The sequence below is a fragment of the Phascolarctos cinereus genome, unplaced genomic scaffold, assembly GCF_003287225.1.
Source record: "Phascolarctos cinereus isolate Bilbo 61053 unplaced genomic scaffold, phaCin_HiC Scaffold_4;HRSCAF=312, whole genome shotgun sequence".
Classification (NCBI taxonomy): Eukaryota; Metazoa; Chordata; class Mammalia; order Diprotodontia; family Phascolarctidae; genus Phascolarctos; species Phascolarctos cinereus.
In genome coordinates this window covers 270507784-270524894 of record NW_027555847.1, presented here as the reverse complement: position 1 = coordinate 270524894, position 17111 = coordinate 270507784, and the positions used below count along the sequence as shown (strand labels likewise).

At 37.6% G+C, this 17111-nt stretch overlaps 1 protein-coding gene across 3 annotated transcripts in view; it reads right to left on the bottom strand.

Annotated features, from left to right (window-relative positions):
• Window positions 1–17111, bottom strand: part of FOCAD (focadhesin) — a 381816-nt gene that overhangs the window by 284682 nt on the left and 80023 nt on the right. For all 3 annotated transcript variants that reach the window (XM_078153058.1, XM_020973967.2, XM_020973969.1), the window contains exons 6-7: window positions 12749–12850; window positions 5049–5253 (exon numbers count right to left, since the gene is read on the bottom strand). In XM_078153058.1, coding sequence (XP_078009184.1) covers window positions 5049–5253; window positions 12749–12850 — 307 coding nt within the window. The remainder of the gene's footprint in view (window positions 1–5048; window positions 5254–12748; window positions 12851–17111) is intronic.

Sequence of the window (17111 nt, the reverse complement as noted above, 5' to 3'; positions counted from 1 at the left end):
AGCGAATGGTTTAATGCCAAAATTCTTTTTCAATTTTGCAAAATATATAGTGACAAAGTCAAAGGAAAGATACTAAAACAAAGTGAAGCCCCATGTTAATTTAAAAGAGTACTGGTATGATCATCTGAAGACTTATTTTCTGGCAGAAAAAAAAAAGAACATGTAGTGCAACTTTCTTAATAGAAAGGAAGCTACTATTAGAATATTTTCAGCCAAGTTCATCCTCGAAATTCATAAATATCCAATTTCAGAAAAATCAGGAATCAATTCCATAATGCAAGCTAGCTACTATCAATGGATCAAAAGGATCAATATGTTAGAAACCCATTTAATAAGAAACACAATAATCAAACATTTACTTACCTCCTACTGCATGGTAAGTACTTAAAAAAAATAGATATGCTCATGTTCTCCCATGAAATTTTCTACCTTTTAAATGCGAGAATTTTTTTAACCCAACAAACAACGTAGATCAGTGTTAATACAGGTGCTTTTCTAACCTCCATAACCATTTTTTAAAATAACCATAAAAAGAAAACAGTAAAGGAAGTTTAGTTTCTTGTTTCTCAAAGAATACATCTGGTAGATTAGCCAATGTGTGAGGAGACCAAATCCATATCGAAAAAGAACACCAGGGGACAGCTAGGTGATGCAGTGGATAGAGCATTAGCCCTGGAGTCAGGAGGACCTGAGTTCAAATCCAGCCTCAGACACATACCACTCACTAGCTGTGTGAAGTCACTTAACCCCAACTGCACTCACAAAAACAAAACAAAACAAAACACAGGATTGAAAGATGAGCTGAAATTAATGTGATAAAATTTAACAGGAATAAATGTCCTGTATTTAAGTTGAAATACTCCACCGGTAAAGAATGGCTATGTGGTGTTCCTATGGAAGACAAAGATTTGAGCTGACCACAAGTTCACAACAGTGTAATGGGCCTCATGTAAAACTAAGACCATATTAACAGAAGTGCCCACACTATGCTAGATAACCACCCTCACCTTATTTATCACTGATCATAGCACACCCTGAGTATCTGTATTATTTCTGAATCTTACACTTTGGAGAGATATTGACAAAAAAGAGCATCCAGCAGAGGACAATCAGGCTAATGAAAAAGCTAAAAACCACATTATAAAACCCCCCTCCCCAAAAACAGGCAGTTAGAAGAGCTGGGTGTGTTTAATGTAGAAAAGCAAATAAATATTTAGAGAGTTCATGAGTAGAGTCTTCAAATACCATAAAAGTTGTAACACAGAAGAGGGGATATACTTTTTCTATGTTGCTCCTGAAGATAAAACTAGATCTAAGTTGTAAGAAGATACTTTTTTTTAATTCAAAATAAGAACTTTTTAACAAAAAAGGAAATGGTACACTACCCAAAATAGCATGTTCTTAAACAGGGGGTCGCCTGAATCAAGAAAGAGGTTGGACTGGAAGAACACCAAGGTCCCATCCAGCTGCTGTGGTTCTTCTATACTAGTTATGCCTAGAAGTGGTTTCATTTGACCAAGTCACTCATGAAGCTCTCTTCCCAACTATGATATACTTACAACATAGGACAAGCAACAGACCTTAAGATAGGAGTTAACTCAGAAACGTATCACTGCAAACACCCAAGGAAAAGTACAGAACAAAGTATGTGGATGAGGGACTCCACAAAAGTGAAAAAGGGAATAGGTCACTGCACAGGAAAAGACAATTACTTTTAACAACATGGAACTCTGAATTCCAGGTGCATTTTTATTTTCTCAGCATACTATAGAGTCTAAGAAATATTTCCCCAGAGTCCACTTCTCCTGGGACTGCAATCTTGGGAGTTTCATTTGTTTGAAAAAAGCTTATAAAGGGAAAGGCATAGCTATATTACCTAATAACACAGGATATGGTAGGAGAGGGCAGGTGCTAAGTGTGTCAATAGACAGACTATTTCTTCCTTGAAATTTTTTGCTGCCTGTTAAATGGGGAAAAAAAAATTTTTTAACCCCATCAACAATGTGGACAAAGAAGGTAAAACACACCCTCTCAAGATCCTCTGCATAGCCATTGCTTTGTCTCAGATACAAAACAAACACTTTAGAAAAGCTACAAGATAATTAATTTTAATTAACTTTCCTTCAATTTGATTATAGGAAAGCCAGTTTACTAGAAACTAGAAATGGAAAATTCATTCCAGTTGCTTGCTTAATGCAAACTTAAAAATAGGTCACATATGATATCAAGCTATCCCTCTTCTAAAAAGAATAAAGTGTTGCCTTCATTAGCCAAACAAGATGGCTCTCAAATAAATTCCAAGAAGAAAAGATGAGTTTATGAGCTACCCTAAGAAGACTATCACTACACAGTAACCTTTATGTGCCCAGAAATTCTAATTGCTAGATTGCTGTGAATACTTTGGGTGTTTCCAGCCTGAAACATGTAACTAATTCTGATAGAACCTTATTTTTTAATTTATTGATATATTTGTTTTAATTCAATAGACATTTCCAAACATTATGTCCTATTATTACAATGTTTCTGGGATCTCATTAAGGTATTACCTCCAATTATTCAGAGCATAACCTATCCATGCCTGCTCTGAGAGGATTCTCACCCATGTCCCTCCTTAAGGTTTGCTATGGAGAGCTGGGGCGGAAGAGCAGGAAGAACCTCATGTTTTCCTTCTTTTCTTTCTTTCCTTTTTTTTTTTTGTGAGGCAATCAGGGTTAAGTGACTTGCCCAGGGTCACAGCTACTAAGTGTCAAGTGTCTGAGGTCAAATTTGAACCCAAGTCCTCCTGACTCCAAGGCTACAGCTCTATCCACTGCACCACCCAGCTGCCCCAACTCACGTTCTCTTAACATTGGAAGGACACCTACAGAGCATCTGAATTTTCCAGAAATTCTCCCTTGCTCTAACTATAAGACTACTTATTTTTTTTCCAAATCATATATTTTTTCGATATATTTGACACTGTATATATTCCTAGGTTGTCCTTTGCTATACATATTACCTCACCATCACCTCTCCATCTCCTTTTGGGTAACTTGCAACTACTTCAATTCTTCAGAGACTGTAATGTTCTATGACTCATGGCTATACGACATTAATTTACCATTAGGGTGAAAAAAAAAAGGCAGGCCTTTGTTCAAGGAAGAAGCCTATGGTTTTTAAAAGAACTCTATAATTTTCCAGAGGCAATCTAGCACATTCTCCCCTGTTTCATTCTGAGCCTAGCTCACACGCAGTTCATTTGTGTATTTCTCCAAAATACAGGTGTTAATGCCAAAGCTCCCCGGATTGTGCAGACAACCACACATTATAATCTGGACGACAGGTATTCTTCATCCACTTGGTGTTTTCTGTAAGCACAGTCAGGCCAAACCCTTTTGAACAGTTATGGATCTCATTTAGGAAATTTTACAATTCGCTTGGGCTGAATGCAATGTTACCTGCGATATGAAATATCAACTGGACCTCAAAACTTGCTTTTAAATTGGACTCTGCTGGACTGCCTTCATAATAAGGCAAAGGCAAATGTTTGGCAAGCACACATTTCCTGGTTTATGTTTTGCTTGATATTAATAATGGGAGGGTGGAACAGAATTAATTTTGTTGTTACATCTTTCAAGGGCCAATACTGAATGAAAGAGCTTTTAAGGCAGCCTTGTGCTCTACTAATCAAAATAACTTTTTTAGTCAATGAACAATAAATACATTGAGATATTAAATTCTTTACAAATTTAAGGGAATTGTAAAACCTGTCTGCAAAAACCTGCTTGTTCCTTTCTGAAAGTCTCATCAAGAATGCCTTCAATGTGTGCAAAGATTATTCTCATAAAAACTATATATAGTTTGGCATGGAGGTTGATGGTTATGAAATTCTCTTGGTTACTTTTTTTTTTCCAATTCCATATTATCCTTCCCTCTTTCATATACCAAGGAAATCAATCCTTCAATATCCTCAAAATTATGTCTCCTTCTACATAACTATATATATTTAGTCTGAGTTGCTTTTCCCACACTGCCCAAACAAACCCCTTTACAGTGTGTACTCCCAGAACCAGTAAGATTATTATTAACAGAAAAAAAAAGTGCTGTTTCACTTCTGGCAGTAAAGCCCTAATATTTATGGCTGATTATATCAAACCAGAAATTAGTTGCCTCTCAGTATGATTTTATTCAAACAACTGCAATTATGCATATTTTTCTTATCTCTCTGCTTTCTTTTCTCTGCATTGCTTCACACTTCTCTCCTATCTTTGAATTTCTCATATTTGTCATTCATTAGGGTGAAATGCCACACTATTATATTCACATTCCATAATTTATTCAACTATTACTTTCCTTTCATTTTTGCCAAAACATATGAGCCCTGTTTTCAAGGACCAATTCAAAATTAACCTCTTCAAGGAGTATTTCCTTCTACTGAACGAAGAAACACTTACTGTCTACTCATTCCACTTTTATGCATGCTGATATGTGTTTTTATAGAGTTTTCCCCAAATATTATATAATACAATCTAAAAATCTGTAAATGAAAAGTTAACAGAATTAAGCAAAAGTAGAAAGACAATTAGCAATAGAGGGAGGAAGGAAAGCGAATAAACATTTTTATAGTGCCTAATGTGTGCCAGGCAGTATGCTAAGTATTTTATAAATATCTCATTAGATAAAAAAGATTTCATACTCCAATAACATATGATATAAAGGTATGCAAGAAGTAAGTTATTATCTCAAGCAGAATGGTATTGAAACTAGTTTGGGTAGATAAATGGGAACAAAAATGAATGGAAAAGTAGGGAATATCCTTCTACCCCAAATACACATGGAACATTCACAAAAATCGATCATCTTCTGGCACACAAAGAAGTTAAAAATAAATTCAAAATTCTAGCTTGTTTATACATGTGAGCACCTGGAGAAGAGGGAATGTCTTTTACCTTTCTTTATATCCCCCATGCTCAGCACATAGCAGACCCTTAAGAAATGTTTATGACCAATTATACTGCAATACTGCATACATAATGTGAGAGATAACAGAGGAAGAAGAAAAGTCTTACCTGTAAATATGGAACCAAGTCACAAAACATCTGAAGGATATGTTTTTCCAGTAATGAGGGTTTTTCTTTATCACAAGCACCCTGAGGTTGAAGCAACACTTTAAGCAAGCCCATTCTCAGCTTGGAATACTCCTGTAATTGGGATGGCTCACAATATAGGTAACGGAGAAATGGCGCCATGATAGAGAGGCAGGAAATCTCTGACCTACAATACAAATTACACATTAAGGAACATTGCACTAGGCAGTCACTCCATATTTACTGAATATTCATGTGCAAAGTATCGTATATCAGAGTATACCAATAACCAAGAAAAACAAGCTCTTGCAATAGACTTATATGAACAAATCAAAGTAGACTATCCTTTATGATTTAATGCTGAGGATTATCTACCATGAAGCAGATATCACAGTACAGATAAACCTAACCTAAAATCAGTAACTTGTGATTTTGAAAGGCACAAGACTTGAGCCTGAGATTTCATTTGTATAGCAAAATCCCTACTCTTCTATTAAAGTAGGTCCACACCTTATCGGCAATTTATACTCTTTAAGAGTGGCTACTGAGGCAGCTAGGTGGCACAGTGGATGCAGCACCAGCCCTGAAGTCTGGAGAACCTGAGTTCAAATTTGACCTCAGACACTTGACACTTACTAGCTGTGTGACCCTGGGCAACTCACTTTGCCCTGACTGCCTCACACATACACTCACACATACACTCACACAAAAAGAGTTGCTGCAGCATTGTCAAGTAATTTACCCAGGGTCTCAAAGCCAGTAAGCATCAGTAGTGGGAAATGAACACAGATCTTCGTGGATTAGACACCATCTCCATATTCATAATGTCATAAGGCCTTTCACAAGTGAAATAATGTTTCAAAGAGAAATTAGTTCCTGAGAAAGGACATTAACAGACAATCTTTAAACAATGTTGCAGAGAGGTTTTATAATTTGTGAACAATGTTACTATAAAATAATACTGATCAGGGAAAACTTATGAAGAGTATGATTATGGATCATAAAGTACAGTAATCGCCTTTTTTTTAGTATCATTCCTTACACTGCAGTCCACCATGACCTATCCAGATCTTGGATTCCTCATTTGAAAAATGGGAATAATACCTAGGTCACCTGAAGGAAAGTGTCAGATGAACCTTAAAGTGTTTTAAAAAAGGAAGTTATTGGCACCTGGAATGTTTTCCAGTTTATCCTTGTGGCCATTACTTCCTCAAAACCAGTCATTTCTTATACCACCCTTTAACTGAAACTACTCTCTCAAAGGTTACCAATGAGCTCTTAATTATTAGGTACAACGGCCATTTCTAAATCTTCAACTTTCTTGAGCTTTCTGCAGAATGGGATACTTGTGAACACTCCTCTTTTCCTCTCTCCTGGTTCTCATCCTATTCTGATTCTTCCTTCTCAGTCACCTTTGATGGATTATAATCCACATCCAAATACCTCTGCCAGAGTGCAGAGGGCTCTGGCCTGGATCCTCTTTCATTCTTTCACTCTCTCTGAGGGATCTCCCAGGCACCCACCTCACAAAGCATATGACTCCAAAATACACACCATTAGGCAGCAACTCTCTCCTCTGCTCCTCCCCTGCATCCTCAATTGTCCGCTGCACATCTTTAGCTAGACAGTCCATAGTCATATCAGACTGAATAAGTACAAAACAGAATGCATTATCTTCTCACAATCTATTCCTCCTCCTAACTTCTTATTTCTGTTGAGGTTTACTATACTTCACAGCTTCCACATCATTTGTGACACTTCACTTTCCCACTAACCTAATCAGCTGCCAAGTCCTCTGAATTCCCTAAATTAGAGAAATTCTCTGAATAAGATGGCAAGTTAAATAATAACTGCTATCAGGGCAGCTATGTGGCACAGTGGATACAGCACTGGTCCTGCAGTCAGGGGGACCTGAGTTCAAATCCAGCCTCAGACCAAACACTTGACACTTACTAGCTGTGTGATCTTGGGCAAATCACTTAACCCCAACTGCCTCACCAAAAATAATAACTGCTGTCCTTATTATTATGGCAACAATAAGAGCCAGCATTTATATAGCCCTTTAAGGTTTACAAAAAAGCTTTATAAATATTATTTTATCCTCACAACTACCCTAGAAAGGAGGTGCTACTATTAAACCCCATTTTGCAAATGAGGAAACTGACTTGACATAACTAATGAGGGGCTGAGGCCAGATCTACACTTAGGTCTTCTCCAATCCACTTGCAGCCCTCTCTCTACTGTTAACACTTAGTTGCATCTAGCTTCTTCAGTGGTGTCCCAGACTCCTGTCTCTACTCTATCCAATCCATCTACCCCATGACAACCAGATGCATATTCTGAAAGCAAAAGCCTGACCTTGTCAGTTACCTGATCAAGAAGCTTCAGTGGGCTTTCTTTCGCCTCCATTTCTTTGGCACTAAAAGCCCTTCACGATCTGTCTCCAACTCATCTCACGTGACTCCCCCTCACACACCCAGATAAAGTGACCTTCAAGATATTCCACCTCCTGTCTGTCTCTGCGGCTTTGGCCTCCCATTCTATCCTTTATCTCTGTATGTCTGTTGTTGTCATTCAGTCGTTTCAGTCTTGTCTGACTCTTCACGGCCCCATCTGGGGTTTTCTTGGCAAAGACACTGGAGTGGTGTGCCATTTCCTTCTTTCCTCATTTTACAGATGAGGAAACCGAGAAAAATAGGATTAAGTGACTTTCCCAGGATCACACAGCTAGTGTCTGAGGCCAGACTTTGAACTCAGGAAGATGAGTCTTCCTGACTCCAGGCCCAGCACTCTATCCATTGCGTCACCAAGCTGCCCATCTCCACATCTTAACTCCCTTCAAGGATCAGAAGGGCCACATCCTGCCAAAAAGGTTTTGTGATTTTACCAGTTCTTAGTACTCTCCTTCATCAAAATTACTTTCCATGTATTTTGTGTTTATTTATGGGTACAAATGGGAAGATGGGTGTCACAGCAGAGAGCTGGCCTTGAAGGTACATAGACTTGGATTCAAGTGCTGTCTTTATGACTCTGAGGAAGTCGCTGAACCTTTTAAGTGCTCTAGGAAAATTTCTAAGATTTTTTAGTTACAAAAGCAAGTTCTGATCTAAATAGAGGGAGGTTCCTCACCCATGCGATCCCTAAACCAATGAAATCAGAGGTTCAATACTTATCCCTAATGTGTATACCAGCTGCTTCCCCTCAGAAGAACATAAAGTCCTTGAGGGCAGTAACACTTTCATCATACAGAGCCTGGCAAATAATAGGCATTTAATAAATGTTTGTTGAATAGAACTGCTGCATAAACTAGCTTAGACAAACACTCATCATCACCTTGGAATTGCCTGCCTGCTAAGAGAGGTCCAACGTCTCTGCTTAGAGCACAATGACTCCTCATTCCACAAGACCTCATTGGTATCTCTTCCTGGAATAGAAAAGGACTAACAAATCTTTCCATTTTAATACCTCCAGATTATGCTTGGTCTAAATCAATCTAGTTATTCAGGAGTTTTATACATACCAGACCACCCACTGCAGTGACCACACAAAAAGTTTACAATGCCCTATAACATCCAAAAGTATGTGGTGAGAAGTCATTTGTGAGTTCAAGAAGCTCTGAAAAACATTAAAGGACAGAGCTATCCTAAGTGAATAAACATTAAAGAATATCTAAAATATCTAAAAATGATCAGATCAGAGCTATATACTCATCCCACCAAAAAAGGCTAAATCTCAAATGCTGGTACATTTATGAATTGTCTAAGTCAGAAAAAATCTGAGCTCTTCATTTCTCTAGGCGCTTATTGTAAGTTCAATGGCCTCACTACTGCCATTGCACAAAATAAAAAGGGCTCACTGATCATGCAATGATCAGATCAAGTAATTTCTGGTCTTCAAAATGAATAGTGCATAAAAAGACAGAGTTAAGGAAAGCATGACTCCATACATGTTTAACCAATAGAATAAGAATCCTCATTACACCAACAGTAGCCAAGGACAACTTAACTGCTTTCTTTTGTCTGAAATGCTGACAGTGAAGTGAAAGGCTAATATAATAAAGTAAATTAAGAGGCTCTTGAGATCTCATTATGGAAGCAGAATAGAGAATATATTCTAACATATGAAGTATTATTTTAAATTGTCCTTTACTTAATTTCTCCTGATTTTAAATACATCCCTTACATACATCTAGCTCTAAAAAAGAATACTTCCTTTGCATTATCTGAGAAAAATAAAACTGGGAAATAGAGGATTAGAAGACCAAAACTGATTGTATTTCAAAACTTGCTTGTGTTTTAAAGGTCTCTCTCTCTCTCTCTCTCTCTCTCTCTCTCTATATATATATATATATATATATATATATATTCCTTCTTACTTTTTTGACATCGAATTAAATAGTGAAAAAGAAAGTAAGAGTAACTGCTAGTATTCACACAATTCTTAATGCTAGTGCTTCCTCTACTGATTACCGCCAATTTATCCTGTCTAGAATTTGTTTGTGCTCAGTTGTTTCCATATTGTCTCCTCCACTAGACTGCGAGCTCCTTGAGGGAAAGAAAATATCTTTTGTCTCTTTCTACATAATCTGTCCTTAGTACAGTGCCTAGCACATAGTAGGAACTCAAAAAATGTTTACTGACTTTAAAGTTTGCAAAGCCCTTTACAAGTATAATCTCATTCAATCTTCACAATAACCCTTGGAGGGAGACGCTATTATTATCTGCATTTTACAAAGGAGGAAACTAAGGCAGACAGCAGTTAAGGGACTTGACCAGGGTCACATAGCTAGGAAATGTCTGAAGCTGAATTTGAACTCAGGTCCAGCATTCTCTCCATTGTACCACCTAGCTGCCTAGATAACAAAACTATGAGTCAGAAAACTGTGTTCTGGTCCTAACTTTGTAACTTACCAGTAAAGAAGAGGTATATATGAATACGATTATGATCTTTTTAAAAAAAAAAGTATAAATCATGCTTATTCTTCCTTAATTTGGTAAAAAAGAAAAAACATTAGTAAAAAATCATCAAGGATATACTATAATCTGAAACTTCCAAATGTTTATGTAAAAATTACCAATAACATTCAAGACTGAGATTTTAAGCTAAATAAATTAATCAACAGAGCTCAATGAGCCAATCTTTTCAGGGAAAGTGCCAAGTTTAAAGTCCTAATGCCTTTGAAAGAATACTACAATAATTCTGTTTAAGTATTTAGATTTTGAAGTTTAACCAGATGATAAATACTCACTGTCAGATGAAACAGTGAAAATAATAAAGTGATCTATTCCTAAAAGTCAATCTAAAAGTGAATAATAAATGTGAGAAAGGTTGCAGAATAAGCACACTTATATATTCTTGGTGGGGATATAACTGATCTAGTCATTCTGGAAAGCAATTTGGAATTATGCTTTTTTTTTTAAAGCCAATAAAATGTCCACAGGTCTAGAACCAGAGACACTGCTGCTAGGCATGGTGCTAGAAGAAGTCAAAGACAGAATAAAAGGATCATTTATGCATCAAAATCCTTAAAGTAGCATTTCATACTGGCACTGAGCTAGAAACAAAGTCAATGCCCACTCGCTGGGAAACATAATGGAATAGTACTGGACTGTACAAAATAAAGAATACGAAGAGTTCAAAGAAACATGGAAAGACACGACACAATGCAAAGTGAAGTAAGCAACGTTATAAAGACAACATGCACAGTGACAATGAGTTATAAGGAAAGGGGAGGGGAAAAGAGAAGAGGGAAGAGGAGGAAACTGGAGTCCCAAGGATGAGAAGGGGAAAAAAACTCCCTTTCTTCAGTACTTTGAGATGGTGGAGAACTATGTGTATGGCACATTATACAATCAGAATTGGTCAATCTACTGGCTGGTTTTGCTGAACTGCCCCACCAACCCCCTTTCTACTTAATTCTTTTTTTTATATGGGATGGCTTGCTGGGTTTGGAGGGGGGAGGATATATTTGCAAATGAAAGTGGCATAAAAGAGAAATCATCAAAAGATATCAATAAAAATTAGTTTTAATTCCTATGAAGGCAAAATCAACAATACAAGCTAAAAATTGGCAATAACTTTAGTCAATTAGTCCTAAGCTGGTCTTGAAAAGAAAGTCTTAAAATGAAAATTAATTAACCAAACACAGATTCTTAGAGATGCTTGTGACATAGATAACTACCTCCTTATCTAAAGGTGGTTTTAAAAACTTGTGCTTGGGGCAGCTAGGTGGCACAGTGCATAGAGTACTAGCCCTAGAGACGGGATGACCTGAGTTGAAATCCAGTCTCAGACACTTGACACTTACTAGCTCTGTGACTCTGGGCAAGTCATAACCCCACTGCCTAGCCAAAAAAGCAAAAAACAACAACAACAAAAAAACCTTGTGCTTGTTAAATAGACTTTTTAATAGAGGTTTATTAAAATAATTAGCACCCTCCCTTGCCATCTCCAGTTGTCCTGATCTACATCTTGCCACTGGGGCCAGTTGGCTGCAGGTGAGAATGTGAGGTTGGTGACTTTGCACAGCCCTCCCTCACTTAAATCCAATTCCTTTGCAAGTCATGGCATCATCTTCCTGATGTCATGGACCTCTCTGAGAATGAAGGACAAACAACAACAACAACCCTCCCTTAAAATTACCATATAATGAACTATTTGTATATATTTGTATTGTTTACTTCATATTTATGCTGCATATATATGTATTATGTATATGTTATACACACACACACACACACACACTTACTTATACTTGTCTCCATCATTAGAATGTACTGGAGGCAATGGAGTGTTTCAAGCTATGTTCCCCATATTCCTACTACCTAGCATATAGTAGGTGTTTTTAAAATGTTTGCTGATTAAGTGACTGACCTTTGGTCAACAGCTATTACCAGTGGTAGATCGTCACCACTTAATGCTAGGATTAATCAAATTAGCTACTGATTCTGAGATATCCTAGACACTTAAAATCTGCCTACAATATATTCTGTCAAGAAAGACAATGAGGAAGGACTAAGTATGGCCACGGAAGCATTAATCTAAATAATTTTACCCAAAGAAAAATTGGAAAACTCAAGATATTAAAACTACATGAGATATACAAAGAAGATAGTATAAGCAATATATTTAAACCAACACAGTGGCTACCATAGCTACAAAGCACAACAGTGCTGATATCACAATACCAGGCTTGATTATTTAATACAACATGGCCCAGTGCCTAGGCCCTGCCAAATCAGTGAACTTCAGCAGGGTTAAAGCAATTGCACATATGGTAGCTAGTTATTCCCTGAACACAGCTGTACGTGATCCAAAACAGTTCCATTGAAAGAGACCTTCTAACTCTGGCAAAGGTTCAACCCACTGGACCATTTCCAAGGGGCAAATATCTCACATGTATTTTCTAGTGGTTTACCAAAGATTTCAATTCAACTACCCCAATCAATTAACCAATGTTTCATTTCTTTAATAATGGTTTTCCTTGTGTTCAGTATTTCTATAGTCAATGAGTTTGGGTTTTTCTTCCCCCTATACTTAAGAAACAGCAAAAAACATTTTGCTCTTAGATATTCCTTATGTCTAATGTCAAAGGCTATCTTTCCAGAACTAGAGGACAAGTTGCAAGGTAAATATTCAACCATTAAATATCATCACTCCAAAACTTATATAATTCATTTTACCTTTCTGGGCACTGCTGAAAAAAAGCTGTAAGCTGCTGTAGAAGAACTGGCCAACAATCTGATCTATTTTCAAGCACAGTGATGAGAGGATGATGACGGTTTCTGAAAGACAAAATTAAATTTCAGAAATTAAGTCATTTGGAAAATTAATGGATAAACAGTTCATCAATAAACATTTATTAAGGCACTACTCATAGACTAGACACTGTGATACACACTGGGGATCATGGTATACAGAGAAAGGCAGAAGCCAAAGGGGCAGACAACAGAAAAAAGAAAGCTGAAAGGCACCGTGGGGTTACTCTTATCTACTTTATAAGCAACACTCTTGTTATGGAGCTATCATTCTTTAGAAGTTAAACTATAACTTCAGAACTTCAGGAACTACATTTTCTCCTTTTTGTAACTGCCCTTGAAATCTATGTAACACACCCATCATTTAGGGCAGAGACAGTGTCCTAAAGTCAAGCACTTATTAAGTGCCCACAGTGTACTAAGCAAAGAAAGGCAAGAACAAAAAACAGTCCTTGCTCTCAAGAAGCTCAAGTCTACCATGGAGATAACATGCAAACAACTATATATAAACAAAATATAGGCAGCACTTGAAGAAAGCCAGGAGGCCAAAATGAGGAAGGAAAGAATTCCAGGCCTAGGGGACAGCCAGTGAGAATGCACACAGTTGAGAGATGGAGTGTTTTGTGCCAGAAACATCGAGGAAGCCAGAATATGTGGAGAGGAGTAAGGTGTAAGAAGACTGGAAAGGTAGGAAATTATAAAGAGCTTTAAATGCCAAACAGAGGGCTTTATATTTGATCCTAAAGGTAACAGGGAATCATTAAGATTTCTTAAATAGTTGGGGTGTTATGGTCAGGTGTAAGGGGCAGCTAGGTGACACAGTGGATAGAGCACCGGCCCTGGAGTCAGGAGGACCTGAGTTCAAATCCAACCTCGGACACTTATTAGCTATGTGACCCTGGGCAAGTCATTTAACCCCACTTGCCTCCAAAAAATAAAACAAAAACAAAAGAAACAAACAAACAAAAAGATATGGTCAGATCTACTCTTTAGGAAGATCAGTTTGACAGCTGAATATACAAGGATGGCCAGAAGTGAGGAGATATTTGAAGCAGGAAGACCAACCAGAATGGTATTGGCACAATCTAGGGATGAAATGATAAGGACCCGAACCAATTGGCATAGGAAAGAAAAGGGGATATATATCAGAGAAATGATATAAAAGGTAAAGTCAAAACAACCAAACCTGGCAACTGGAAAAGTGGGGTGAGAGAATATAAAGAGCCAGGGAAGACTCGTAGATTGCAAGCCTGGGTGACTGGGTGGATGGTGGTGCCCTTGACAGCGACAGGAAAGTTAGGAAGAGGGGAGGGTTTAGGTATTTAAATATAAAAGGCCACATCACAAATTAGAAAAACATGGATTTTTTTTTGATGCATAGAAGAAAAGTTCACAACAAAACAACTAATAGAACCACAGAAGAAAAAAAATGAAGAATTTCGATTTGTTGTTGTCTGGCGTTCAGTCATTTCAGTCATGTCCAATTCCTCATGACTCCGTTTGGGGTTTTCGTGGCAAAGATAGTGGAGTGGTTTGTCATTTCCTTCCCCATCTAATTTTACAGATGAGTAATTCTGATTATATAAAATTAAAAACACAAACAAATCAAACACAGCTAAGATTAGAGGGGAAGTAGAAGGAAAAATCTTTGCAGCAAGTTTTTCTGTTAAAGGTCTTATTTCCAATATACATGATGAACTGATTCATATTTATAAGAAAAAGAGCCATTCCCCAGTTGATAAATGGTCTAAGCATATGAACAGGTAGTTAGTTCTCAAGGGAAGAAATGCAGGCTAACTATAGCCTCATGAAAAAATGATCTCTACAATGACCTTTCATGAATCCAGCAGACCAATGAGGAACCATGCTATTCATTATAAAGAGGTGATAGATTTATGATACAGAATGAGACATATATTACTTATATTAATATACAATATATTACTTATATTTCTGTATATAGCCATCGAGGGAATTTGTTTTGCTTGACTTTGCCTATTTGTCAGAAGAAATTTGTGTTTCTTTTCTTTTTTTCTAATACAGTAGGGGGTGAAAATGGGAATGCAAAAAAAATCAATTTCTGTTCATTTAAAAAAAAGAAGGGGGGGGCTACAAATATAAAATGTACATGCACTTATTAGTTTTACCTAACTGTTCTACTTTGCTCCAAAAGATTTCTCATGAAATGAGAGTAATCTATAAATGTTTGTAATGGGGGGAAAACCTACATCATGAACTTTAAAAATTTAAAAAGAGAAAAGGCTATTAGATTCGGCAATTAAGAGGTCACTGATAACTTTGGAAAGAGCTGTTTTAACTGAATAAGGAGGTCAGAAGCCAGAGTGCAGAAAAAATGAGAGGAAAGGAAGAGGAGGCACTGATTTCAAACAAGCATTAACCCACAAAACCAAGGCAAGATAAAGGATGATAGTTATCTGGAATGGACAAGGTGTAGTGAGGGGGTTTTGAGAACGTAGGAGATATGGGTATGTTCGTAGGCAGTAGACAGGTAGTCAGGAAGAGACTGAAGGTGAGTGACAGAATGATAGAGTGTGTGAACTGCTGGAGAAGATAGGATGGAACAGAGTCACTTGTGCACACAGAGGGGTTTGCCTTCGAAAGGAAAAAAGCTACCTCGGTTTCATGTGAGACAGGTGAAAGAGGAGAAAGTGATAGAAGGCATCTGAATGATTAGGAAGGGTGAAAAGGGAGCTCATAGCAAATGGCTTCATTTTTTACAGTAAAATATGAGCCAAGGTTGTCAGCTGAAAGGGTGGTGACAGGAGGAGCCTTATAGGAGTTGTAAGGAGGGAGGAAATATTTAAAGAAGCTATTGCTGGGAGGGCCCAGTTGAGGGCATGTAACATAAACGTGTACTGTGTCTAGTCAGTGTGGTTTTATGATTTTCTCTAGCTTCATTCTGCAATATGTGAGCATGAACAAAGGTAGAAGATGGTGGAAGTGACCCAAAGCTGAGGTGTGCCAGGGCTGGATCAGTGATAGAATAAGGGGGGAAAGGACTCAAGAAAAAGACACTACAGTATAGAGCTGAAGTCGTTTACCAAGGGGTCAAGATGGCTAAGGGAGGCAAGGGTAGCCAGTATAGGGGTGAACGCTTCAGAAAGGGGTGGAGGGATTGGAGGTCACAGTGAGGACAGAGAACAGAATTAGAAGTTGAGGAGGAAAAGTTAGTTTGGGGAAAACATCTCTCCAGAAAAAGTAATCTTAAGGTCAAAGAAGAACTACAAGATTGTATAAATAGACAGATCCTACTCAGGCAAGGCCCTACTGATTTCTGCGTTCAAAAAGGCCTCTACTATCTTAGAGATTTCCTGTTCCACCAGGACACTGTGATAAGATTAACCCCAGAGAAATGCATTAGCCCATTGGAACAAACCTGGTCTTTGACAAGTCCTGAGACTTCAAGGTCTATTCTAACTGCAAAGTTAACACTTTCTCCCCCAAATCATTTGACATCCTGTCCCTATTACTGAACCTCCCAATTAAGGAGAGTGAGATGAGCAGCCTCCTTTTGAGGTCAATAACATTGCACTAAGGCTGTGCAAAATCCTATATATGTGTCTTTCTCCTTTTGTTATGAGGCCAAGCAACTGGCCATCAGCAGATGCTAATTAAACTTTTTTTTTAATCTTCTAGCCCTGTGTCTTGAATTACTGACCAGCAGTCATAAGAATCAAAAATAAGACAACTGCTCTCCAGGAGGATCTTAGGATCTCAGAGTTGAGGAGTTTCCCCCAACAACATTCCATCTCTCCCAACTCCTTACATTCAAACTAGCTATTCATCTCCCATGGCCTGGATGTTCTCCTTTTACATCTCTGCCTCCTGGCTTCCTTCAAGTCCCAGATAAGAATCCTTTCACAATCCCCTTTACTGCTAGTTCCTTCTTGCGGTTTATATTCAAGTTATCCTGTCTATATCTTGTTTGTACATAGTTGTTTCCATGTCCTCCCAGTTAGACTGTGAGGAGGTGTTTTTTGTTTTTCCTCTGTATCCCCAGCACTTAACACAAGTGCCTGGCATATAATAGGCACTTAATAAATGCTTGTTGACTTGACTTCTTTAAGAACATCATAAAACAGGGACTTTCATACAAAAATAATACTGAGGCAGGCAAGCCTGTTATCTAATACAAGGGGAAGTTTATAACAGGTTGTGAAGTCTTTCACCAAAAACTAGAGGTTTAACACATTGTAAAGTCTTTCTTTTAAATACCTCAGCAGACTCTGCTACATACTTTATATTATTATGATACTAATTCATTATT